Source organism: Aspergillus brasiliensis (genome assembly GCF_001889945.1).
Source record: "Aspergillus brasiliensis CBS 101740 unplaced genomic scaffold ASPBRscaffold_6, whole genome shotgun sequence".
NCBI lineage: Eukaryota > Fungi > Ascomycota > Eurotiomycetes > Eurotiales > Aspergillaceae > Aspergillus > Aspergillus brasiliensis.
The window spans coordinates 1,939,158-1,963,810 of NW_027137447.1; the positions used below are offsets into that span (position 1 = coordinate 1,939,158).

The 24,653-nt window shown below is 53.3% G+C and overlaps 12 protein-coding genes across 12 annotated transcripts; 8 read left to right on the forward strand and 4 right to left on the reverse strand.

The window, feature by feature from the left end:
• Positions 1-71: 71 nt before the first annotated feature.
• ASPBRDRAFT_55446 (caleosin family protein) lies at positions 72-1,191 on the reverse strand (the record flags this gene model as incomplete). Its single annotated transcript, XM_067627389.1, has 5 exons — positions 72-197; positions 257-349; positions 415-576; positions 645-869; positions 949-1,191. 5 exons carry the CDS (start codon positions 1,189-1,191, stop codon positions 72-74), a joined length of 849 nt encoding a protein of 282 aa, XP_067479474.1.
• Positions 1,192-1,874: 683 nt separating this feature from the next.
• Positions 1,875-3,874, forward strand: ASPBRDRAFT_43625 (FAD-dependent oxidoreductase). The gene has a single exon (XM_067625035.1). It carries the CDS (start codon positions 2,184-2,186, stop codon positions 3,801-3,803), a length of 1,620 nt encoding a protein of 539 aa, XP_067479475.1. The 5' UTR covers positions 1,875-2,183; the 3' UTR covers positions 3,804-3,874.
• A 246-nt stretch (positions 3,875-4,120) lies between these two features.
• ASPBRDRAFT_207464 (RTA1 domain-containing protein) lies at positions 4,121-5,419 on the forward strand. The gene is made up of 3 exons (XM_067621804.1): positions 4,121-4,399; positions 4,463-4,711; positions 4,760-5,419. The coding sequence occupies exons 1-3, from the start codon at positions 4,252-4,254 to the stop codon at positions 5,224-5,226; spliced, it is 864 nt and encodes a 287-aa protein (XP_067479476.1). The 5' UTR covers positions 4,121-4,251; the 3' UTR covers positions 5,227-5,419.
• Positions 5,420-6,682: 1,263 nt separating this feature from the next.
• ASPBRDRAFT_153375 (uncharacterized protein) lies at positions 6,683-7,859 on the forward strand. Its single transcript, XM_067619363.1, has 5 exons — positions 6,683-6,934; positions 6,983-7,108; positions 7,154-7,309; positions 7,366-7,518; positions 7,572-7,859. The coding sequence occupies exons 1-5, from the start codon at positions 6,769-6,771 to the stop codon at positions 7,637-7,639; spliced, it is 669 nt and encodes a 222-aa protein (XP_067479477.1). The 5' UTR covers positions 6,683-6,768; the 3' UTR covers positions 7,640-7,859.
• Positions 7,860-8,387: 528 nt separating this feature from the next.
• ASPBRDRAFT_30562 (uncharacterized protein) lies at positions 8,388-9,806 on the forward strand (the record flags this gene model as incomplete). The annotated part of the gene is made up of 1 exon (XM_067622792.1): positions 8,388-9,806. One exon carries the CDS (start codon positions 8,388-8,390, stop codon positions 9,804-9,806), a length of 1,419 nt encoding a protein of 472 aa, XP_067479478.1.
• Positions 9,807-10,094: 288 nt separating this feature from the next.
• ASPBRDRAFT_196336 (uncharacterized protein) lies at positions 10,095-11,737 on the forward strand (the record flags this gene model as incomplete). The annotated part of the gene is made up of 3 exons (XM_067620982.1): positions 10,095-10,277; positions 10,334-10,402; positions 10,472-11,737. 3 exons carry the CDS (start codon positions 10,095-10,097, stop codon positions 11,735-11,737), a joined length of 1,518 nt encoding a protein of 505 aa, XP_067479479.1.
• Positions 11,738-12,908: 1,171 nt separating this feature from the next.
• Positions 12,909-16,004, reverse strand: ASPBRDRAFT_125300 (non-ribosomal peptide synthetase; the record flags this gene model as incomplete). The annotated part of the gene is made up of 1 exon (XM_067617778.1): positions 12,909-16,004. One exon carries the CDS (start codon positions 16,002-16,004, stop codon positions 12,909-12,911), a length of 3,096 nt encoding a protein of 1,031 aa, XP_067479480.1.
• Positions 16,005-16,337: 333 nt separating this feature from the next.
• On the reverse strand, positions 16,338-16,847 carry ASPBRDRAFT_196338 (uncharacterized protein; the record flags this gene model as incomplete). The annotated part of the gene is made up of 1 exon (XM_067620983.1): positions 16,338-16,847. The coding sequence occupies one exon, from the start codon at positions 16,845-16,847 to the stop codon at positions 16,338-16,340; it is 510 nt and encodes a 169-aa protein (XP_067479481.1).
• A 177-nt stretch (positions 16,848-17,024) lies between these two features.
• ASPBRDRAFT_30565 (uncharacterized protein) lies at positions 17,025-17,878 on the forward strand (the record flags this gene model as incomplete). Its single annotated transcript, XM_067622793.1, has 4 exons — positions 17,025-17,090; positions 17,241-17,292; positions 17,325-17,600; positions 17,733-17,878. The coding sequence occupies 4 exons, from the start codon at positions 17,025-17,027 to the stop codon at positions 17,876-17,878; spliced, it is 540 nt and encodes a 179-aa protein (XP_067479482.1).
• Positions 17,879-19,251: 1,373 nt separating this feature from the next.
• On the forward strand, positions 19,252-20,397 carry ASPBRDRAFT_125055 (carbon-nitrogen hydrolase family protein; the record flags this gene model as incomplete). The annotated part of the gene is made up of 2 exons (XM_067617756.1): positions 19,252-19,424; positions 19,485-20,397. 2 exons carry the CDS (start codon positions 19,252-19,254, stop codon positions 20,395-20,397), a joined length of 1,086 nt encoding a protein of 361 aa, XP_067479483.1.
• Positions 20,398-20,916: 519 nt separating this feature from the next.
• Positions 20,917-23,385, forward strand: ASPBRDRAFT_124923 (glycoside hydrolase family 95 protein; the record flags this gene model as incomplete). Its single annotated transcript, XM_067617739.1, has 3 exons — positions 20,917-21,389; positions 21,436-21,659; positions 21,707-23,385. 3 exons carry the CDS (start codon positions 20,917-20,919, stop codon positions 23,383-23,385), a joined length of 2,376 nt encoding a protein of 791 aa, XP_067479484.1.
• A 60-nt stretch (positions 23,386-23,445) lies between these two features.
• ASPBRDRAFT_125303 (TatD family hydrolase) lies at positions 23,446-24,482 on the reverse strand (the record flags this gene model as incomplete). The annotated part of the gene is made up of 2 exons (XM_067617779.1): positions 23,446-24,375; positions 24,447-24,482. 2 exons carry the CDS (start codon positions 24,480-24,482, stop codon positions 23,446-23,448), a joined length of 966 nt encoding a protein of 321 aa, XP_067479485.1.
• Between the last annotated feature and the right edge of the window lie 171 nt (positions 24,483-24,653).

The following is a 24,653-nucleotide window of genomic DNA, read 5'->3' on the forward strand; positions in this document are numbered from 1 at the left end:
ACCAGTTATATTATACATGATGATGCGACCAAGTCGCTCTATATGTAATAGTCTAACGCAATGAAATATGCTCAACCATCCAAATATGCACTCAAATATCCCTTCACCGTCCGTTTCACCCACACCCCCGGTCTAAACCCCTGCGACCATCCCCGTCCTGAACGATTCGCCTCGCGTACCTTCCAGAACAATGAGCCCTGTATCATTAGCCACATACTGTCACCTTAGCCTTGATTAGAAAGGAATATAAACATACATCATACACCCCCCTCACATCTTCCTTCCACACCTTGCCATCTTTCTCAATGAGCAGCCATGTGGTTCCCCATTCGAAGACGGCTGCTCCCCACTACATTCTGTCAGCTACCCCTATCGTTCCGTACTTATTAGTGTAGGGGAAAAGAAAGAACATACACCAAACGGATCCGCCGCACACCGATTCCCATGCATCATCTCAAACAACTCCCGAAGTGTCAACGCCCCGTCACCATCCCCATCATACTTGGCGAACATGTTCTCGAATGATTGCGGAACGAACCGTCCTTCGGGGTCATAGGTGCTGCTATCGGAGCCGTGCTATACCATTATACCATTAGCCATTATCTTCTATAACATCTGCGAAGCAGAGTATAGGTAGGTATCACCTTAGCTTTATGAATCGCATCCACATAGACCCTAAACCACGGATCCGGGAGATACGAATGCGCCAGACGCGTCGGATAGGAGAAATTCAAATTGATGATGAGAACAGCCAGAAACGAAAAGAGGATATTGAATCCCAGTTCACGGAATCCCGTGTATGTGTCCCACGGGTAGATTTGGCCGTCGCGGTCGCGGTCCCAGAAGAGGACGTGTTGTTGGAGGGGGGTCTACATTCATTCCATCATCATTGATGATCATGTTAGTGGGTGGGTAGGTAGGTATAGGTGTTAGGGTGATGGTACGTACGAAATCACCAAATTGCTTGGTATAGCTCTCATCCCCATCGGGCCGGTCAATGGATGTGGTGGTGTTCCCCCGTGGAACCCCCGGTTTCTCGATGTAGTCGTTGGTATAGCGGGCGGGTTGACGGGCGGCGGTGACGGGGCATTCGGGGGCGGTGGTGGAAAAGTCGACGCTGATGGAGGGCGGGCGGATGGGTTTGTCGAAGTTGGGGAGTTGGGTTTCGGAGAAGGAGACTTTGCGAGGCATTTTGGTGATAGTAGGATTGTAATTGAGTCAATGGGTCGCAGGAGGTAAAATGTAAATAGAAGATAAATAGAAGAAGTCAGTGGTTGGTAATGGGAGTTGGCTGATTAGAGTATTGGACATTCGTTAGGGTTGGTGGGTGGTGATGGCGTCACTGCGGCGGGAGTCATGGTGAGGTCATTGCTGCTATTGATAGTACATCACTACCTATTCCGTAGTCTTACCACTAGCCAATTAGTGAATTCCTGTCGCCACTGAGGTTGTCATGATTGCTGCTTATCAGCTGCATCAAATATTCCAAGAATTAAGAATGTGGGGATGGTTGGAAATTCGTCCGTTGAGATCGTGGGGATATATTTTCCGCTATCGACGGCATCTGCCTACCGCTGAAGCTTTATGACCGGGTGGCTACATACATCGGACTTCCACTATGTGTAGGTCAAGTGACATAACTTTCAAAAACTCTAACCAAGCTATGCAGAGGGTAACTATACTGTGTCCTAAAGAATGGGACACGCACACCTACTTGAGCTCTAAGTCTTGTGCACAAACAATGGCCTTCTACACTATCTCCACGCCCGCATGCTACTTCCACGCAGACCGGTCTAGGCTATCCTCCACCACCATCACCTCTGGAAACCTGCCAATGACCCGGTTTCAGGCAGAGTCAAGTCTTGGCCCCATTGTCTCGACCCCAGAGCCAACTTTATCTGGCTCTTGCAATTCAATTCTTGGGTCTGTCGTTATGTCATCATGATGTCCCAGGTATATCGTGAACATAAACCGCACTGGAGCACCCATCCTGTCCATCGAGATGGAAGGGATGTCTTGCTACTGCACGACTTGCCATGTTGTATAAACTGAGCTTCCGCGGCTTCGCCTGCCATCGTGCTACTAATCTTACCTCGTTGAAACGGCTCAATTGCCAACTCCTGTATACGGTCTCTTCATACTCAACTTCTGCTTCCCCTCCTAAGTCACGCAAACTAGCCACCATGTCCAGCCCCACCCATTGGATGAACACCTCGGGCGAGACGGACCCCGTCTGGGTTCACTCGATGCCGTACTCCAAGTATCCCAAGTTCCCATCGTTGAATGAGAACGTCGAAACCGACGTCTGCATTGTCGGCGCAGGCATTGCGGGTATTTCTATCGCCTATGAGCTAGTCAATCGCGGAAAGCGAGTCACCATGATCGAGGCCCGCAATGTCCTGTCCGGAGAAAGTGGCCGCACCAGTGGCCATTTGTCCAACGCCTTGGATGATGGATACACCGAGATCCAGAAGAAACATGGTACCCAAGGGGCCAAAGCCGCCGCCGAGAGCCATACCTGGGCACTCAAGCGAGTCGGAGAGATTTCCAGATCCCTCGGAATCGAGTGCGAGTACCGGATTCTTCCGGGCTACGAAATCTCCCAATACCCCCGCGGTGACCCTAACCATGACAAGGAGGTCGCCAGCCTGAAGAAGGAAGTCGAACTGGCCAAGAAGCTTGGTCTCCCTGCGTCCTACCATGAAGGACTCACTGTCAAAGGCTGGGATGGCAGCATCGACCAGCGGGACGGTGCCGTTTTTGCCGACCAGGCAACGTTCCACCCGACCAAGTATTTTGTTGGGGTGCTCGAATGGCTGGAGAAGCAGCCAAACTTTCAGTGTTTTGCGCACACCCGCATGATGTCGTCCAGCGAGAGCGGCCTCGTGCAAGTGACGACCACCGACGGGTACACCATCACGGCCAAGGATATAGTCGAGGCGACATGTGTTCCTCTTCAGAAGCTGAGTGTCATTGCCGAGATGGAGTTCATGCGCACATACTGCATTGCCATTCGTGTTCCCAAGGGCTCGATTGAAGACTGTCTTCTCTATGACGAGGCAGAAGCGTACAAGTACGTCCGTTTCACCGAGTGCGACGAAAAGGACGATTACCTGGTGGTAGGTGGATGCGACCATAAGGTTGGCCAGGAGAAAACCGGTGGTCGCTTCGAGGAACTCGAGACCTGGGTCCGTGAACGTTTCACCAAGGCCGGGGCAGTCGACTATAAATGGAGCGGACAGATCTTCGAGCCTGTAGATTACATGGCATTCATTGGAAAGAACCAGGGGCTGAATCATACCTACATTGTCACCGGAGACAGCGGCAATGGTCTCACCCACGGTGTCCTTGCTGGCAGACTTATTGCGGACGAGATTACGGGCATTGACAACCCATGGGCCAGCCTATACAACCCCCATCGGCTGTCCAGTATCGCCAAATCCCTGCCTAGTATGCTGGGGCATGATGTCCAGATCAACACCCAGTACAAGCGCTGGATGCAGTCCGATATCAAGGATATCGAGGATCTGGCAGTCGGCTCAGGCGGCGTCATCAAGGAGGGCCCGCTGACCCCCGTGGCTGTGTATAAGGATGAGCAAGGCAAGGCGCATAAGTTCAGTGCTGTCTGTCCGCATATGAAGGGGGTGTTGAACTGGAACGACACCGAAAAGAGCTGGGACTGCCCTGTGCACGGTAGTCGGTTCAGCTGCGATGGTGTTTGTGTGGAAGGACCGGCCAAGGCGAACTTGAAGCCCATGGATTCGTTCGCTCAGAAGGAGCAGCGGGCGCAGCAAGCCATTTAGGCAGCTAAATAGTCTTTCATAGTTTAATGAGTGGTAACTAGTATCAGCATACGCAATATAAAAAGTTCTAACACGGAACCTCCCCGGTTAAAGTAGAAAAGTTAAAAAGTAGAGATTTAAACGTTTCCAGATCCACAGCGATCGGCTGGGGATTACCTCTTTCGGGCATGGGTGCGAGTACGAAGGCCGCCTTTCCCAATACGGGCAACGCAACGAAAACGAGGTCCCTCGAGTTAAAGATAGGGCAGAGATTTGATCACCAGCCACGGATCTCCAATCTCAGGTTCAGGGACAGATGGACTATCACTCTCGTATATCGCGACCGTTGCCATATTGGTCACTTGAAATTTTCGGAGGCAACGATGGTGACCCTCCATAAAAGCAGGGGCTCGCTCCCTGCCTCTTTGCGACTCTATCAACTTCAGCTTCTCCCTGTTGCATACCGGCCATGGAATTCACTCTTTACTACTACACCCCCTCTGCTGCGGCAGCAGGCATCTTCGTTGTTCTGTTCGGCATCAGTACTGTGCTTCATTTCTTGCAGCTGGTCCGGACGAGAACGTGGTTCATGATCCCCTTCTTCATCGGCGGAATTTGTCAGTCATCTCTCCAACCACACTGCAAGACCATTGTACTAAGGTACTAACTGCTGCCTCTAGTGGAAACAATCGGATATGTTGGCCGTTTGCTCTCATCGCTCGAAAGCCCCGACTACAGCACCGGCTCGTATGCCATGCAAAGCTCCCTGATTCTCATCGCTCCCGCCTTCCTCGCGGCCAGCATCTACATGACCCTCGGTCGCATCATCCGAATGGTCCAAGCCGAACAGTACTCAGTGTTCAGGTTGAACTGGGTAACCAAGATCTTTGTCGCGGGCGATGTTCTTTCCTTTCTGATGCAGGCTTCTGGTGTGTATCCTGCCTCCTTATCTATTGCAGCATCTCTAACAACAGCAGGCGCTGGTCTCATGGTCAGTAACTCGAGCGATCCCACCACCGGCGAGCACATTATTATCGGCGGTCTCTTTGTGCAGATCATCTTCTTCGGCTTCTTCATCATCACCGCGCTCGTCTTCCAAATCCGGCTGGCCAGGTCCCCCACTGGTACCTCTATGGAGCTGTCGCATGTCTGGCGTCGCCACATGAACGCGCTTTACATCTCCAGTGTTCTCATTTTCGTCCGTTCCATTGTCCGTGTGGTGGAGTACCTGCAGGGATACGACGGCTACCTCATGAAACATGAGGTATTTATCTATGTGTTTGATGCGCTGCTGATGTTCCTTGCGATGGAGGTGCTTCAGTTTGTCCATCCCAGCCAGGTGAACTGCTATCTGGGGCGGGGAGAGCGGTACTCTGACAAAGTCATCAAGACACGGAAAGTCACGTCGGTGCCGATGGAGATGGAGGTTTCATCAGATGTTTAAACAATCTCTGCGATGTTTTTCATGACTGGCATGATTCTGGCGTTTAGTGTCTGTTTGGTTGTGTGTTTGACCATTTCATATAGACGTGTTCCACCTTGTTGTTTCTCCTCATTCTGTCATCACACACACGTTGAAGCATGTAAACTCATTGTGGCATCATAAATCCCAATATTATAATGAAAAGTGTGCTGAAAATCTGTTATATTTACACTCATACAGGGACCCTACCTTGACTTAGGGCCCATTCTGCAAAGGGCAACATGATGGGGTCCCGACGGCCCCAAGTTTTGGCCCCATCGGAAGACCATGCATGGCAACCTTGCAATTCCGAGTCAGGGGCAGAGTTAAGAATCACAAGCTTTTACCACTTGAAGGCACGCCGAGGCTTTTGCCATTCGAGGAAGCTGCAGAAGACATCGTCTTTTGATTTCCGGCAATGGGGATTGCGTCTCTCAACGCTGAGTTGATATCTTTACAAGTCCAAATATGGGTGCAGGTGAGGGATTATAGCGTAATATACTGTAGACCTAGAGTAGTTATCAAAGGATATCACGCGGGGAGGTATGCACAATATATCCCTCGTGTTATCCAAAGCTGTATCCTGTAAAAATTTCATTAACAGAAACCACTCGGACACCCGTTCTCCGATGCAAGGTACTAGAGACCCATCCACCTTCCACCTTAGGAAATTCCCTTAACCAGATAGCGGAGGATGTCGGATATCTTGAAGGAAGAGCATGTGACCTCAAGCAACTCCCCCTCGAGCCATGGCTAGTTCTCAATAGCAGCCTATTGTTATAGACGGCCATTGGTAACACGTGGGTCATTCTCACGCAGATCCAAGTCGGACCCTGCTAGGAACCCCACAATTCCGTTCCATCTATGAATAGATACTAATGGGGCCGGGCGACGGTTAATAATGCCCTAGTATCCTCGCTTTAAGAGAATATCGAGTCCGGTATTGGACGGATGTACTCGCTACAGACCCAGGATTTTCGGACCCCACACTACTTCCCGGGGCGTTGAAAGAAAACTAGGCTCACCAAGGTAGGTGTTTGCTCTCTTTAATTCGTAGAAGCGGTGCTCATGGAAGGTGATTGTGGAAACATGGTGCGATCTAGTATGGCAAGACCTTCCGTTGAGATAATGTTGAGTCGTTCCCTCGCCATTTGGTTTGTTGAAGCTTGGGGCTTTAGGTCATCTGTATGATGACCCCTAAACACTCGGCTGTAGAAGAATAAGCACTAGCATGTGCAGATCAGGTCCATTGATTCAAGCGATCTCCAGGAACAGTTGAGTTTCTCGTATTTCCGAAGCTAGAAGGATTCGGCTGGCAGTAGACTGAAACCTAGCAGCATCCTCCTGATGTAGAAAATGCTTCAATGGGACTCGTTTACAATAGAGTGAGTCTAGTGCAATATTCATCGTGTCCTAGCAAGGTCACCAGGTATATAAACGTCTTTTGCCCCGTCTAGGAATCCTCCTGTCTATTCGCAACACATCATTTCAGCTCTCTATTATCAACCTTCTCCAACAACAAAAATGAACTCCAAGGCTTTCACCCTCTTTGCCCTTGCCGGCCTTCTTTCAGCGTCAATGGCGTGTTCGACCGAGTCTGATGTCGAGATTACCTTCTATGGCTACCCCGACAACGATCCTCCCAGTGCGGACATTGCGTATGACTGTGGCCGTGGTTACACCGCTGGAGGTGCGCTGCCGGTATCATGCTGCATATGCTATAGCTAAGACTTCGTAGGCACCGGCACGTATGATGACCCCCTCACCTTTGCCACAGCCCCTGGGGAATTTGAAAAGTGTGAGATAATCTATCTCCCATATCTTCGCAAGTATCTCCGCTTCGAGGATACATGTGCGCAGTGCAGTAAGTGCCCTACCCCCCGATCGCCCCTTTTACTGACAGCAACAGCCACCGACTACAAGAGCGGCAAGCTTCACATCGATATCTGGACCGGTTCTACTACTACCAGCGGTGGGAATACCCAGATTAACTGCGAAGATTCTTTGACCCCGGATGATTCTCAAACCGTGATCATTAACCCCGGTACCTCCTATACTGTCAACTGTATGCCATGTATTCCAGTCAAGATGTGAAACATGTTAGCTAACAGACCAACCAAGCGGGTAACCTCTTTGCGAACGGCAAATGCTACACATCCAACGTTTATAGCAGCGCCGACGCTTCCAGCTACTGTACTTCCGGCTCTTCGGGTTCGAGCTCCGGCTCCGGCTCTGGCTCATCATCCTCTTGCGCCTGGCCAGGCCACTGTGCCGGTAAGACCCGTCTTTGACCTGTGCTCGGTGTTACACTAACCCATGGTGTCAAGGTGCCTCCTGCTCGGATGAAAACGACTGCTCCGGCGACCTCACCTGCCAGAGTGGCAAGTGCGCCTGATAAGTATACAACTTCTGCTATAGCTAGACCGACTTTGTTGGGCGAGGGGCGTGGTACTTTGCCCCTCCGGCATGTACAATCGTGTGATATACTATTCTTCTCTAGCCATTTATCTCGGCGCATCAACCCCGAGGTCCTAGTCTATTGGGCATTACCCAGCAGGCGGACTCTGCCACTTATAGCGGCAAGAAACATCTTTTGTACTATAATTGAGTCTCGTATAGTAACACTATCTTTCCTACCCTTATATGTAATCCAGCTGAGTGAGTCGGTCTCATCAATATGCTCATCACATGCCAACGGCAACTGTGCAGTTTTATTGATTTCCCTCTTTAGCCACTGGCTGAATTGGAAATCCGCCCATGCTGCGGAACGTTTGAGCTTACTGGTGCTCAAGCTTTCTCAAACGGCACGGCCTGACAAATAGGCATTCTGAATGCCGAGCAGAGACATGGTCACTTCCTTGATAGGAATGTATCACACGAAATCGTCACATCCCACGAGTGTTGTGACTGGTCCCGTCCGTATCGGGTACTACCTGCTGTCTTCTTGAGTAACAGCAGCAACGGCGGAATGCAAGCAAAATCAGATCTTTGCAAAGACAGATGACTGCAGACAGGACTGCCGCACCTCTTTCGGCCTGGATTTGCCACATTGCTATGCCCGCGGGCAGGTATAGATAGGTGGCTCCGACCACAAAGAACATACAGGCATGTTGCTTACTGCGTCAACCTTGCCTTCTACAACTATGCCCAACTTATCCTCCAGGATCCTCATCCTTCTCCTTGTTCTTGGAACATGTTTCGCCATCGCCAGTCCCAACACCATCCAATCATGCAGTGAATGTGAAGTGATCCGACGGGACGTCTGTATCATCGGCGGCGGTGCTGCCGGTACTTATGCCGCCGTCAATCTCCTCCAGGAGGGTTATTCCGTGGTTGTGATTGAGAAGAAGGGTCGTCTGGGCGGGCATACCAATACATACATCGACCCGAGCACGAACACGCCGCTTGACTTTGGCGTGACCCTGTTTGAAGATTCGCCGGAGACCAGAGATTTCTTCTCTTATCTTGGGGTACCTTTCGCGAAGTCGGTGAACAGTGGTGGGGAATTGCAACGCATTGACTTCGCAACCGGCGAAGTTGTCGACCCCTATCCCGGTAACGTCAGCGATGCTCTGGAGCGCTACGGAGACATTCTTCGACAATATCCATATTTACTCGAGGGATGGGATCTCCCAGAAGATGTGCCGGAGGATCTCTTGATGCCGTTTGGGGACTTTGTCGACAAGTACGATCTGGGCCCGGCCGTCGAGCTCATCAGTATCTATAGCCAGGGGGTGCGCAACTGGCTCAACTATCCTACGGTGTATCTGATGAAGTTTGTGTCGTTGGATATGCTTAGAGCACTGCAAACGGGATTCCTATCCACTGCTCGACACCATAATTCGGAGCTGTATGAGGCTGCTCTGGAGGTGCTGGGGAATGATGTTCTGCTTGATAGCGTTGTGGTGGACGCCTCTCGCGAGCACGATGAAATGCATCAACTGAGAGTCGAATCGACAGATGGTACCAGTTGGCTCATCGAGGCCAACACGACCATCCTGGCTGCTCCCCCGAGCGGACAAGTGCTGAATGGCCCCGATCTGGATAATCTTGAATCGTCTCTTTTCAGCCAGTTCATCCATGGACACTACTACGCGGGTCTGGTGCGGGTCGACGGGTGCCCCGAAGGAGTTCAGATCGTCAATCGTGGGTCCGATACGCCTTATTCGCTACCTCTGCTTCCGTGCACTTTGATGATGTATCCGACCGCGGTGCCTGGCATTGTGACCGTTGGCTACGGTAGCGAGGAGCCCATGACGGAGGAACAAGTGAAGGCGGCCATTGTGGAGGATATTCTGGGACTGCGCCGCGCTGGATACGATGTCGGCGATCCAGAATTCCTGGCATTTGCGGACCACTCTCCCTTTGAGATGTCGGTGGGACGGAAGGCTATCGAGGATGGATTCTACGCGAACTTGAACAAGCTGCAGGGATATCGCAATACGTACTATGTCGGGGCGACCTTTGAGTATCCCGGATCGTCGGCCATCTGGCGAGCGGTTGATCGACTGCTTCCATTGATTGTTGACAACATTGGGAGGGCACAGAATATGAACTTGTAGGGCGTGGCAGAGAACCAACAATTGTAGGGAAATAATGGGCAGATTGTAGCTACAAATACACCGCCAGCAAATGTGAATCAAGCAGATTAGTTATTGGCGGATAGCGTATCGCAGCGGCGATCCCTTGATAATTGATAACTATTGGGTGCGCGTGCCGATTGGTGGCCCAGCAGCAGATATCGGAGCACATCCGGCGGGGGCAGATATGGACTTCTCTAAATATCATTCATCATCATCTTCTCTCATTGAATTCTGATCCGTGTAGACATATCCTCTTTGCTCCTGGTGATGGACGCAGCTTCCAGTGCAGAGGCGCACGACGCGCCCGACGAGTCGCCGGTGATCGCCTCGCGCGTGTTACGCAAAGTGGACTGTCGATTACTGCCCCTTCTTTTTGTCACTTATCTGCTCAACTTTATGGATAAAACTATCTTATCCAGTGCATCGGTGTTTGGTTTGATTGAGGATACAGTGAGCACTTTTAGCACCTCTTATACACGATTGAGAGCATTGCTAATCTTCCCCAGCATCTAGTCGGCCAGCAATATAGCTGGGTGTCCAGCATCTTCTATTTTGGATACTTTTTCTGGGAATGGGTGCGACCGTGATCCCTCCTCCTAAATGGCACACCATTTCTATGTTCATGACTGACTACTGACTATCAGCCCACCAACGTGCTAATCCCCCGAGTGCCCGTCGCCAAATACCTCGCCATCAACACCTGGTTCTGGGGCGCCGTGGTGGCCCTCACCGCGGCGTGTACCAACTACGGCGGCCTGCTGACGGTGCGATTCCTGCTGGGCGTGGCCGAAGCCACCATTACACCGGCCTTCATGTTCCTCACCTCGACGTGGTACACCCGCGATGAGATTCCCTTTCGCACGGGCATCTGGTTCTCGGGCAACTCGGTGGGCGGGCTCGTCGCCAGTCTGCTCGCCTATGGCATCGGCCACATCGACCATCCGCTGCATCCCTGGATGTGGATGTTCATCATCCTCGGGGTGGCCACTTTCCTCTGGGGATTCGTGCTCTTCGCCTTCCTGCCCGATAGCATCTCCACCGCTACCTTCCTCACCCCAGAAGAACGAGAGTTCATGGCCCACCGCGCCGTGATCGCCGGCACCGGTCGCACGGAGAAGACCACCTGGAAATGGGCGCAATTCCTCGAATGCCTCTACGACCCCAAGACATGGCATCTCTTCGCCCTGGCTGTGCTCACCCAGATCCCCAACGGCGGCACACAAAACTTCGGCAACCTGGTCATCAAATCCTTCGGCTTCACCTCGCTGCAATCCACGCTGATCGTCATCCCAGCCAGCGTGATCAGCGCGGCCACCATCGCCCTCACCGGCTGGCTCGCCAGTCGCTCCCACCAGTGGAACTGTCTGCTGATCGTGTGTATCGTCGCACTGTCCATCACGGGCAGTGCCATCATCTACGCCCGCGCGCACCATGTGCCGCTCGGCGCCCAGCTCTTCGGCTACTTTCTGCTGTCCACGGGTCCCGGCGCCCTCCCGCTCATCATGTCCCTCCTGCAGGCGAATTACCGTGGTGTCACCAAAAAGATGACTATCACCTCGCTCATGTTCATCGCCTACTGTGCGGGGAATATCGCCGGTCCGCAGTTTTTCAAATCATCGGAGGCCCCACTGTACCAGACTTCGTTCCGCGCCATCCTCATCTGCTATATTATTTCTGCGGCGTTGGCGGTGTCCCTGCGATGCTATCTGCAGTGGTTTAATCGGAAGAGGGATCGCGAGGAAGGGGTTCAGGGCACGGCGAGTCTGGCGGGGGCGGTGGGAGGGAAAGTGGCTAGTGAGCGACAGGATGGGAATGATGTGTCGGTGTTGGTGCAAGCGGTTGAGTTGCAGGCGGAGGATTATGAAGATGCGACGGATTGGAATACGGTGGGGTTTCGGTATCGATTATAGGGAGGAGGAATATCTCTCTGTTCAAGATATAACTGTGTTTCAGCAGTTCTGCCCACAACTCGTCCTCGGTCCATGACTGGGGAAGTTCTTGGTAATCAAGAATAAGCCTAGGAAAGAGCTGCGGTTCACAAAATTTCACTATCGGCAAGAATCCTCCTTTCACCTTTCATCCCCGTGCTCGAAACAGATCGGCCTATGGCCTTATGGGATCCGGCATTCCGTTTCATCATGCCGTGTAAGCATAGATAGTCCGTTCCATTACCTCATAGAGAGGTAGGCGTAGTTCTCAGATAGGTGGCCACGCTCACATCCGTTCCACGACTGATCAAATGACGAGGCGCATCGAGTTGATCCAGATAGCTGGCTAGATAGTGAGTGTGGATCGTAGTACTCCGTACAGCCATTAGTATCCCCGATCGTTGATATCGAGTCGGATGTCTGGCCTACCGGGGTTTGATCCCAGTAGATAAGAACTGGGGGGATCTTCTATCTATGGTATATCCATCATGACTGGCCAAGAGGCAATTGATAACGAAAAAGGTCACGCCCGTCTCCCTTGCTAGTAGGTAGATATGATCATCAATTCGCCCCTGGAAACAGTTTGTCACCCCATTGCGAGGCATCTTCACGCTTTAGGCAAAGATGCGAGGCAACCTGGGTATCTCCAACCAAGCTTTGTGGAATTAATCTTTCAGCCTAAATCACCCTTACTCGGAGCTTCAATCTACCGTCATCCACCGTCTGCAAGGTGTGGTGGCGCCAGGCAGCGAGATATCCTGGGCCATTCACAGGGATCAATTGCACTCCCTGCTCATTATTGCCAAGAGTAATTGTGATATAATGGTGCCTGTAGATTGGAGGAGTCTCGGGCCGCTGATGATAAACATAAACCAAGACTGTTGCTATTATATTCTATCAAGCATTCATAAACCGATTCTATCCGTCATTAAATAGCTATAAATCATTGGTGTCCTCCGGGGTCTTCTCTCATCTGTGATTTCTTGGAATGTCTCTTTCTGTCCTTCTCTTTGTGTCTCTCTTTTGTTGTACCAATTCGGCCGTCATCTTTGTCGTGGTGTCATTCGCTCTCATCTCCTTCACCGTTTTACTCATCTTCAGAAACAACCGATACACGCTCAACAGCAACAATAACGAACAACAAACAGTTTTCTTATACCTGCGTGCGTACGGGCTTATACCATACACAGCATGGGAGCCAACTCTTCAACGACTTGTGGAAGAGCACCTCGATGTCCTCCCGGTTGAGGATGTGGGGAGCGTCTTGCAACGCGCGGCGGATGTTCTCCCGTCCATACTCGGCCATGTTCTCGTAGACCTCCCAGCGGGTCATTTCGCCAAACACCTTCTCTTTGAGCATGGGCGTGAGGGGGTGCAGAGGGTCATCCAGTCTCTCGGACAGTGAGTTTACCCATTGCTCATAAGGAACTCCCTGCATCTTGTAGGGAGACAGCTGATTGAGGATGTCGAAACTGGTGTTGATATCAATGGCATTGTGGAGGTCAGGCTGCACGAGGTTGTAGGCGTGGCCCAGATTCTCGTGGGTCGTGGAGACATGAATGATGGCATCCACGACAAAGTCTACGGGGATAAACTCCTTGCGCTGGTTGGGCAGAATAGGATACAGCCCCATGTCCATACAGCTGGTGAACAGACGCGAGATGAAATCATCCGGGTTGCAGATCCCCGACTTGCTATGGCCCAGGACGAATCCTGGCCGGTAAATGGCCACGGGGAAGCCATTGTCAATGGCGTTCCACACGATCGCCTCCGCCACGTACTGACTCTGAGCGTAGCCAGTGTCGCTGGGCAGAGCCGCCAGGTGCGGCGCGGGCCGTTCATCCTCTGGCAGCAGCTTGGCGCCCGTAACATATCCGGTTGGTCCGTAGGCAGCGATGGTGGACGAGTAGTGCATGGCCTTCATGCGCCGGTGAGTGGCAAACTCGAGCATGTTCAGGGTGCCAATCGTATTCTCCTGGCGGTGGGAGGAATAAGGCGCCACGTAGCTGACCTTGGCCCCGAGATGGAAGATCACACTCGACCAAGTGGCGTAGTAGTCGTACTGCTCGGGAGACAGACCGAGCCACGGCTGTCCGAAATTGCCTGGCAGCGCGATCACCTTGTCCATGTTGGCGTAGAGACTGTACTTCTCCAGGGTCTTCTCGAGACGTGCCCGGGCCGAGGGCTCGTCATCGGCGCGCACCAAACAGGCCACCTTCTTGACATCAGGCCGCTTCACCAGGGTGGCCAGGAGAAACACGCCCACAAAGCCCGTGGCTCCCGTCAGGAAAATTCGGCCTTCGTGCTTGTCCTGCCAGTGTGGGATCACGCCCCCGATAGGCCGCAAGTGTTCGCCCAGCTTGGAGTCCTGGAGCCAGACCTCCTGTTCGGCCTGAACGCTCGAGTCATCGCCGTGGACTTGAATGTTGGTGACAAGCCGCGTCAGGCTCTGGAAGGTGGTGTTTTCGTAGAGCATGCGGGCGCGCAACGAGATGCCAAAGGTTTGGTTAATGCGGGCGATCATCGTGGCCGCGATCAGAGACGTGCCACCCATGGCCACAAAGTCGTCCGTTGGGCGCAGATGCTCCACAGTGAGTCCAAACACGTCGATCCAGATGTACTCCAGCTTCGAGGCAACATTGCCGGTGTTGATATTCCCGTTGACTCCATTAGCCCGTGTGCGCTTGAGCTTCTGGTGGTACTGTGCTTCCAGCGCCTTCCGATCAGCCTTGCCGGTGGAGCGCAGGGGCAGGATGTCAATGAGCTCCAGACGGGGCACCATAAGATGGGGCGCCTGCTCCATGTAGGCTTTCATAATAGCGCCATCGCTGACGTCTGGGGAAGAAGGAACACAGTAGGCGAGCAGGAACTGGCCACGGCCGACCTCTTCCGGCGTGATCTTCACCACCACCGCCGCACTCACCAGGCCCGTTCCCACCAGGGCCGATTCCAAGGCCTCCAACTCCACGCGCTGACCACGGATCTTGATCTGGTTGTCCTTCCGTCCGAGGTAGTAGTACACGCCATTCTCATCGACACGCATCAGATCTCCGGTTCGGTAGACGTGGTTGGGTCCGCGCTCCACCTTCCGGTGCAATTGGGGAAGGACAACGAAGCTCTTCGCGGTCTTTTCGGCGTCCCCGATATATCCACCAGCGACACCCACGCCAGACACCAGCAGCTCGCCGACCTCGCCTGCCTTGACGGGGTTCAGGTGGTCATCGGCGAGGAATACCTCCACGTTGCCGAATGGCTTGCCCACCGGAATCTCTCCCCGGCGGGCCTCATCCTCGGAGACTTCGTGGTACAACACATATATACTGGCTTCGGTCGGACCATAGCCGTTGATGATGCGGCCGGGGGCGCCCGCATCGAAGATGGACTGGATGGTTTGGCAGTTAATCGCCTCACCGCCGGTGATAAGCGTATCGAGTGTCGAGAAAGCATCCGGACAGGCATAGGCCGTCACGGTGAGCAGAGAGGTGGTGAGTTGCAGCACGTTGAGTTCTTTTTCCTTGACGAAGGCGCTCAGAGCAGAAGGGTCGAGGACCGTCTCCTGCGGAATGATGACCATGGTGGCACCGCGCAGCAAGGGCCCCCAGATCTCCACGAGGGAGGTATCGAAGATGACGTTGGAGCCGTGCCCAACCCGCTGTCCCTTCCGAATGAGGTCCGCGGGGTCCAGGCACAGATTGATCAGACCCTCTGCAAATGCCTCGACGGCCTTGGGCTTGCCTGTGGTACCCGAGGTGTGAAGCACATGAGAGCAAGTCTGCGAACCGTTTTGACTGGGGGCAATGTCGAGTTCAAAGGTCTCGGGAATTACCCGGTGGTCCACCACCAGATGCTTGACGCCCGGTAGCCGATGCTGTTGGAGCATATCTGTGATGACCAGGGTTGAGCCGAGATTGTCCAGCATGTCCTTGAGCATCTCGTCCGGGAGCTTGGGGTCCAGCGGAACACAAGCTCGGCCCGAATAGATCACAGCCGCCTGCGACAAGACATGATTCAGACTGCGAGGGGCGATAATGCCGACCGGTGACGGGTCATCGTGAAGGAAACCGTTGATCTGGTCAGCGACAAAGAGGGCTTTCTCGTGTAGGTCGCCGTATGTGACTTCGTGCCGGCCTTCTTCGATGGCGATAGCCGTGCCGCGAACGATAGCCTGTCGTTCCAGGAGCTGCGCCAGGCCCAGCCCGGAGTCGCTTCCATTCGTCAAAGTCTCTGAGACGAGAAAGGATGGTGACATGGTGGAAGGATAGCAGACAAGCAGGAGCCTAATGCTATTGGGGAGGGTGAATGGGGATCGTTGGTTGAGCAGTTCCAACCGGCTCGGGAGCGTCTCTTCATATACTCTTTCCTCCCCGGTCACCGTTGTGCCTCGGGCTCGTCGTCGCCATGCTTCCAGACTAACTCTGCGCCAACCTTTGTGGAAGTGGTCGTCCACACGCATACCATTGGCTTCTCCATCCGGTGCAGTCGCGAGTACACAATCCGTCCGGGCAGGTCTGGACAAGCCAGTCCCTTGCCTGTGCCAGGGGGGCTAATCCCGCGCGCTCGATGGGTGATAGACATAGGCGGATCATGGTGTGGACATGCAGAAGATGATGTTCGAAGGCAATAAGCCCTCAGCGTCGCCATCAATGTCGGGGTATATCGAAGCTAGCGCGGCCCTCCGACTCACCGATCCTCCTTGCTCGTGCGAGGAGGTTGGAATGCCGTAAAACCTGGCCCTGATACTAGACTCGGGGCCTGTGGCTTGGACATGGAATCGGCACATCCACTGAGGACCCTGCATGTGGGCATGGATCCGAACCTTTCGATCGACACGGGTCAGGTGTGTGCACGACGGCGCGGTGGCCGTGCAAGGGAGACGGATGGCGCAAGATTTTGGCTTCTGGATTAGGGCTGATGAGCACGACCTTGTGGATCCCGGGTTGGGAGAATGGCACCAACATGCCCTGTCCAGTCGACGGTGTTGCTGCAGCGGTGTGGGTGATGCAATGCGGCGGTATGGGTTCACCACCATGGACCATCCAGAAAAATCCGGCAGGGTCTCGAAGTCAGCAAGGCTCAGCCCACTGATTTTCATGTTGGGAGACCAGCTGTCTCCACTGACACTGCCGGCTTGGCAGCACCCACGCACGATCCAAACGGGTGAGATTGGCGCGAGATTGAGGCGATACAAAAGCTTGGGGATCGCCGGCGCGTGTTCCTCAGGATCCCGGACGGGGAGGCGGAGATGACCTGTCTCGCCAGGATTTCCGAGATGTGCTTCAGGGCGGGTATCAGCCGTGTGTCAGAACTGTATTGGGATCTTCCAACCCTGCTTTGGGTGAGTTATTCAGCGGACTGCCTCTCCAAGCTGCTGCTGCTGCTGCTGCTGCTGCTGCGGTTCCAGCAACAGCCCTTTCTGCTTATGTCAGCCTCCTGCAGGTTCCCCAGTAACTAACTAACCACATTGCAACTTGACTACTGAAAGAAGAATGAAGACCATAGCCAGACCAAGGGAATATCCCGCGGAGCTGCAGAGATCCGTATGCCCGCTTACTGGCTACATCGGCCATAGCCAATGTCCTTTGGTCAATCGTCGCAGCGGCCCTGTCTATTGGGCGCGCGGCCTCCAGCTCAGCCAACACCCCTCGCGCGGACTCAGTGCAATCAGGGTGCAACAGCCACACCGACCCCCAACAACGACGCACCACCATCCGTCACACCGCAATGAGAGATGCTCGGGGAGAGACATTACAGTTCGCAGATGTAGATGGCAGCAAAAGGGAAGGAAAACCGATCAGGGAGCCAAGTACAGTACAACTTGCTGTCCCTGGTGCTCAAATTAATCCGGGTGAGCCTATACCAAGCCTTTTCTTTACCGATGACCCCAGTCTTCAAGTACCGTAGTGCGCACGGAACCGTGAATGAATTGATGTAGCGCGCAATCACCCCTGCGGGTTGGCCAAATTGACTTGCTTAGCAGTACATGGTGACTCGACCAAGACACTGGGAAGACGGAACCTGCTCGAAAGGAATAAAGGTGCTATGGTCGAACACGTCTTTCTCATGAGCCATAGCCAGGCTCCCGGGCAATTTGGTTTGGGTATGAAGAGAATCCAACCAAAATAGTTGTAGCAGGAAAAACCCCGCATGCATGCAGGTAGATGTGGGTTGCAGCACATCTCGCAGGTCTTACGCGGCAAGGCCAACAACGCTTGCACAGGGCTCCATTAGGATCGCCCTTCAATCCCTGGGGATGCCTCTTGCTGGCGATCGGTGATTCAGGTAGCCACAGCCTCCGTAGTATAATAGTAGTATGAGTGAATTAGGTCCAGCTGAATCGAACGGGCAATAAAATTAGCTCTATTTGCGTCGATCACCAATACTGTCTCCTCCGTTCAGCACGCCATCTTAACGCATCTGTTAGGATACTTACGAGATAGATTCTCATTCTCGTCTCCACTGCCGGCAGTGCGCGAGAGTCCTCGTAGGTTGCTGGAGGGGGGGGGTGGTGGTAGGACGCCACATCTCACCGCTTCGATCGTTCAACATCGTCATCTGAGCCAGCATCGGGGTTGGTTCTCTGATCATCTTTATTATGGAAAGGTAGAACTCCTGATAGAAGTCTGTTCTTATTATCTGGCCATCCCTTGTTCCTTCCTCTCTGATCGGGACATTCTCGAAGCGGCCAAGAATCCCGCTCGATCCCGTGATCTGATTGGCCTGAGGCGGCAGATGGGGCGAGTATTTTCCGCCTTTCTGGAAGAAAGGATCGATCGATCTCGGACCAACAAAAATAACACGTCCAGATAGTAGTTGATTAGTAGGTGGTCTTATACTCTCAGTCATCTGCTAATCCCTCGTCAAGAGGTCACTCACGGCCCAGGGAGGAAGGGGGGAGCACTCCGCGATGTGGTGCCAGCACTACCGCCAAGAGAACCAAACAGAGGACCAAACACCATGACGTGGATACTACGGAGTATCCGACCGGGAGAGAAGGTTGGAGATGAGATTTCATTCCCAGGGGAGTGGCCCCCATTAGCGAAGTGGATCGTGTCAGATTCAAACTGATCCACTTCTCCCTCCTATCCCCTAAAAAGTAGCTGCGCCGCATCCCCAATCTCCTCTCTACGTATGGCCTCGCCTTCACTGCTCTTACCGACGGGGCCAATCGGAGTGCCTCGGATGGGTGGGATCCAGTGATTTCAAGGAACCAACCCCCTATACTGACTCAGTAGTAACACTGCCAGATAGCTAACTCTAATCGCTTTTTCCCCGGGCCATGATGAGGCTCAGGTTTCTCACCATCATGGTCACATTTCGAGTAGAAACACAGTCCTGATTATACTTTCCTTGTCAGCTCGTCGCATTGACGTTCCCTCATGTGGATGGCAGTGAGGCAGTCAGCACACAGCATTTAAAGAACCAGTGGTCTCCCGGTTATCTGTCATTTTTGTCACGACTCACAAGCAACTCAACGCACAGACATCTTTTGAGCAATCATGTCGGCTTCAACTAAGGTTCGCGTCGCCGTCACCCAGCAGGAGCCCGTGTGGCTGGATCTGCACGCCACCGTGGAGAAAACCTGCCGATTGATCGCTGAGGCGGCCGGCAATGGCGCTCAGCTCATTACTTTTCCCGAATGTTGGATCCCAGGCTATCCGGCATGGATATGGTCAGCATGAACCTTATTATTATCTGTGCTTCGCGACCGTATGTACTAACAATCGGGCAGGTGTCGCCCCGTCGACATAGGCCTATTCACCACCTACCTCAAGAATTCCCTGTCGTATGACTCGGAGCACATGCGCCGCATCTGCAATGCCGCCGCCCAGCACAAGATCACCGTCGTCCTGGGCTTCTCGGAGCGCGATGGCAATTCCCTCTACATCGGCCAGTGCACCATCGACTCCACCGGCAAGCTGGTGATGCGTCGGCGCAAGATGAAGCCCACGCACATGGAACGCACCGTCTTCGGTGACTCTTCCGGGCGCAGTCTCTTGAATGTCGTCGACCTGCCCATTGGTAAGGTGGGTGCGCTCGCCTGTTGGGAGCATATCCAGCCGCTGCTCAAATATCACACCATGATTCAAGGAGAGGAAATTCATGTCTCCGCCTGGCCGGTTCTGCATCCTCATATGGGGGGCGAGTCACTATGGGGGATGTCGCAGGAAGGTACGCTTCCGTCCATAATGCGTGAGATTTATCGTGATGAGCTGACAGGTACCCCAGGTGGCATGGGTGCATCCCAGGTATATGCCCTCGAGTCCGCGTCGTTCGTCCTGCTCACAACCGCCGTGCTGGGTCCCAGCTGCGTGGAGAAGATGAACTTGTCACCCCCATGGGATGCCCTCGGGGGAGGCGCGTCCGCCGTCATCGCTCCTGATGGACGCCGGCTGACGGAGCCATTGCCCGCTAATGAGGAGGGAATTGTCTATGCCGATCTGGATATGGACGCGATCTTGTCGTGTCGGCACTTCGTCGATGCCTGTGGCCATTATAGCCGGCCTGACCTGTTGTGGCTGGGGGTTGACACACGCGAGAAAACCCAGCACCGACAGGAGGGGCAGGCAGATACCACCATCAATGGTCCGGAGGTAATTCCAGGTCCTGTGGAGGAGGAGAGTACTGAATATTATCGCTTCTGATTGCCTGCATTAGAGGCTGATAGTCATGTGCCCGATGGTGAACCGGACAATGGGTGTTTTATTTTAGCTACACCGACCATGTCATTGACAAAACTTATAACAAAAACTCTTTAATGAATATGTGTTTCTCAAGTCGCTCTCTTTTCTCTTCATCCACACACTGAGGTACAAGACATGCTCTCGTTCAATGATATAGTCGCTTCCAGTTCGATCCATGTTTGCTTTTCCTGATCGCACCAAATACTGCCCGATCATTAGCCGGATAATTTCAGGTAGGCTAAAGAGGTTCTGCAGTCTAATAATCTGATGGCTAACGGCCTGCCGATCAAGACATGTCTTCATCAATTCTGATGCCTCTGATTTGTGGAATGCATCAATCCCTGTCTCCGGTGCTGCACTCCTCTGTATTCTCATGCAATATGCTTGCTTTAGTGCCTTAACCCGGATAATTGCACGGTAAATATATAACCTCCACTCCTCATGCCCAATAAACTCCTATACCCATCTTTTCCCCTCACGATGCGTTCCCTCATCCTCAACACATTCCTAGCAGCTATCCCCCTGGCTTCTGCCAACTTCGACCCCTCCCACATCTCCTGGTACACCACCCCCGCCAACAACTTCACCTCGACCCTCCCCATCGGCAATGGCAGACTCGGCGCTGCCATTTGGGGCGGCGCGACCGAGAATGTCACCCTCAACGAGGACTCCATCTGGAGTGGCCCCTTCACTAACCGCGTCAATCCCCGCTCATATGATGCCCTCTGGCCAGTGCGGTCGCTCCTGGCGCAGGGGAACCTGACGGAGGGGAATGATGCGACTCTGGCTAATATGGTTGGTATCCCGGATTCGCCGCGGTCGTATAGTGCGTTGGGATCGCTCGTCCTGGATTTCGGACATGATGATGCGGGGATAAGTAATTATACGAGATACTTGGACTTGAGAGCTGGAGTGGCGACGGTGGAGTATACTTATGGTGGTGTGCGCTATCGGTATGTTTAGTTGCTGTGTTCAGGGGGGTATTGGCTGATGAGATAGGCGGGAGTATGTTGCCAGCTATCCCGATGGTGTCGTCGCTGTACGGTTGTCGTCGAGCCAGCCAGGGAGTCTAAATGTGGTTTCGTCGCTGGCTCGAGATCGATATGTGGTTTCCAACAATGCCACTGTTGCGGATGATGGCGGGTTGTTGACCCTGCGGGCTTACTCGAACAACGTCTCGAATCCCATTCAGTTTACCGCCGAGGCCAGGATTGTGTCTGATGGTTAGTCCCATTGTCAGTATACTACGTTGATACGCTGACTTGGACAGGGTGGCCTACAAGCAATGGCGCATCTCTTGTAGTCCGGAATGCCTCGACCGTCGACATCTTCATCGACACCGAGACGTCCTATCGCTACTCCACTCAAGAAAACTGGGAAGCAGAAATCAAAGCAAAGCTTGACTCCGCCAGCAGCTCCGGTTTAGGCAGCGTCAAGCAAAATGCGATCGCCGATTATTCCGCGTTAGCGCAGCGAGTCGACCTCAACCTAGGTCGCTCTGGCTCAGCTGGCAACCTGCCCACCGACACGCGGTTGGTAAACTATCGCACTGATCCTGACAGTGACCCCGAGCTGGTCACCCTCATGTTCCACTTTGGTAGGCACTCGTTGATCGCCTCGTCGCGCGCCACCGAGTCACCATCCCTACCGGCCAATCTGCAGGGTCTGTGGAACCAGGACTTCGATCCCGCCTGGGGTGGGCGATTCACGATCGACATCAATCTCGAGATGAACTACTGGCCGGCTGAGGTCACTAACCTGGCGGATACCTTTTCCCCGTTCATTGATCTGCTGGACGTCGTGCACGACCGAGGGCTGGATGTCGCCGAAAGCATGTACCACTGCAGCAACGGCGGCTATGTCCTCCACCACAACACCGACCTCTGGGGTGATGCGGCCCCTGTCGATAATGGGACTACGTGGACGATGTGGCCGATGGGCGGAGCATGGCTGTCGGCTAATCTGATTGAGCATTATCGGTTTACACAAGATGAGGCCGTTCTCCGGAACCGCATCTGGCCACTCTTGCAGAGCGCTGCCCGGTTCTACTACTGCTATCTCTTCCCGTTCGAGGGCTATTACAGCACGGGGCCGTCTATATCCCCGGAAGCCTCTTATATTGTGCCGGATGACATGGTCACAGCAGGGAAAGAAGAGGGAATAGACATTGCCCCGACGATGGACAACTCGCTGCTTCATGAGCTGTTCCAGGCTGTCATTGAAACCTGCAACGTGCTCGCAATCAACAACACAGACTACACCACCGCTGCAGCTTATCTGGCAAAGATCAAGCCACCGCAAATCGGCACCTCCGGTCGCATCCTCGAATGGCGAATAGACTACGAAGAATCCGACCCCGGCCACCGACACATGAGTCCCATCTTCGGTCTGTTTCCAGGGGATCAATTCGCTCCGCTCGTCAACGAGACGCTCGCCACGGCCGCCAAAGCGTTCTTGGACTGGCGCATTTCCCACGGCAGCGGAAGCACAGGCTGGTCGCGCACGTGGACGATGAACCTGTATGCGCGGCTGTTCGACGGCGACCAGGTCTGGAACCATACGCAGATCTATCTGCAGAGGTTTCCCAGTCCGAACTTGTGGAACACGGATTCCGGTCCGGATACGGTGTTCCAGATCGATGGGAACTTTGCGTTCGTCTCTGGGATCGCGGAGATGTTGCTCCAGAGCTACAAGGTGGTACACTTGCTACCGGCTTTGCCGGGTGCTGTGCCCACGGGATATGTGTCGGGGTTGGTGGCCAGGGGGAACTTTGTCGTTGATATGGCGTGGTCCAGTGGTGTGTTAACACAGGCGAACATCACCTCGCGGAGTGGCAGCTTGTTAGATATTCGTGTTCAGGGTGGGTTGGAGTTTACAGTCAACGGGGAGAGATACACGGGAGGTATACAGACCGTGCCTGGCAAGGTGTACACAGTAGTACCTGTCTAGTGCTTCTATATACACAGTCTGTTCTATATACAAACACATCTCTCATCAACTACAACTAATCTATTTACTACCTACCCCCAACCCAAACATCCTCACACTATTCTCCCACGCCGCCTCCGCCACGACCCGCACATCCACCCCCTTCAACCCAGCAACCACCATCGCCACCCTCTCCATGAAACAGCTCTCATTGCGCCCCTTGACCATCTGCCCCAGAATAAACTTATTATGTTTCCTCACCGGAGGCATCTCCCTCGCCCCTTTTAAGAAAGGGGCAATCTTCTCATCCCCACTCAACACCTCACACCACGGCGCATCCGTCTCCAACTGCAACTTCTCCAACGGAATCTCCTTTACCATCGCTAATTGCTCCTCCGTCCGGAAACACACCCCGTTCACACTGACATCCAACCCGAGATCATCTGTCAATTGGCGCATCTCGCTAACTGACCCAGTAAACGAATGGACTAATCCCCCTTTAGGTAATTGAGGTAAATACGGCCGGATGATCTCGATGAAATCAGCACAGGATTCCCGGACGTGTAGGAATAAAGGCAGTTGGAATTCAACTGCTAGATCGAGTTGATCCCTAAAAGCACGGATTTGTGTCGACTTGTCGGCGCGGTCGAGGTACTCGTAGTCGAGACCGATCTCGCCGAAGGCTACTAGGGGAGTGTTCTCCTCAAGGAGGAGAGAGTGGCCTAGGGAGCGGAGTTGGGAGAGATATGACTGTTCTTTATTCGTGTTGGTGGAGGCATATATTTCTCCTGCGTGGTAGGGATGCACTCCCAGTGTCAAAGTGCATGTGTCTGGGTACTCCCGGACGAGTTGCAGGTTCTTGTGGAAACCCTCCAGGTTCATCGTGGTTAACATCATTTTCTCGCAGTTGTGGGCTTTGGCTCGTTGGATTACTTCCCCGAAGTCCGGGGCGTGGTATTGTTTCCCGCGGTAGATGCCTTGGAATTGGTCGGCCGTGTAGGTTACTGCTACCTATTTACTTTGTTAGTCGGATGAAGAGTAGAATTATATAGTTAGTTGTGTGGTGGTTGGGGTGGGCTTACATCGGCGAAACGTAGGGGCTTAGAATTGGTTGCCATCGTTGGGGATTGGTGTCTGATATTGATTGATCGGGGTATAGAGGTATATGGGTTATGTGTAGAGAGTGTATTTCTATGATTTTAATTGTTGATATAGTGTCTGCACGTCAGAAGGGAATGGTGGAGTGGCTCCCTGAGCTTGTCTACGCTGTCTGGGATACGGCGTGAAAA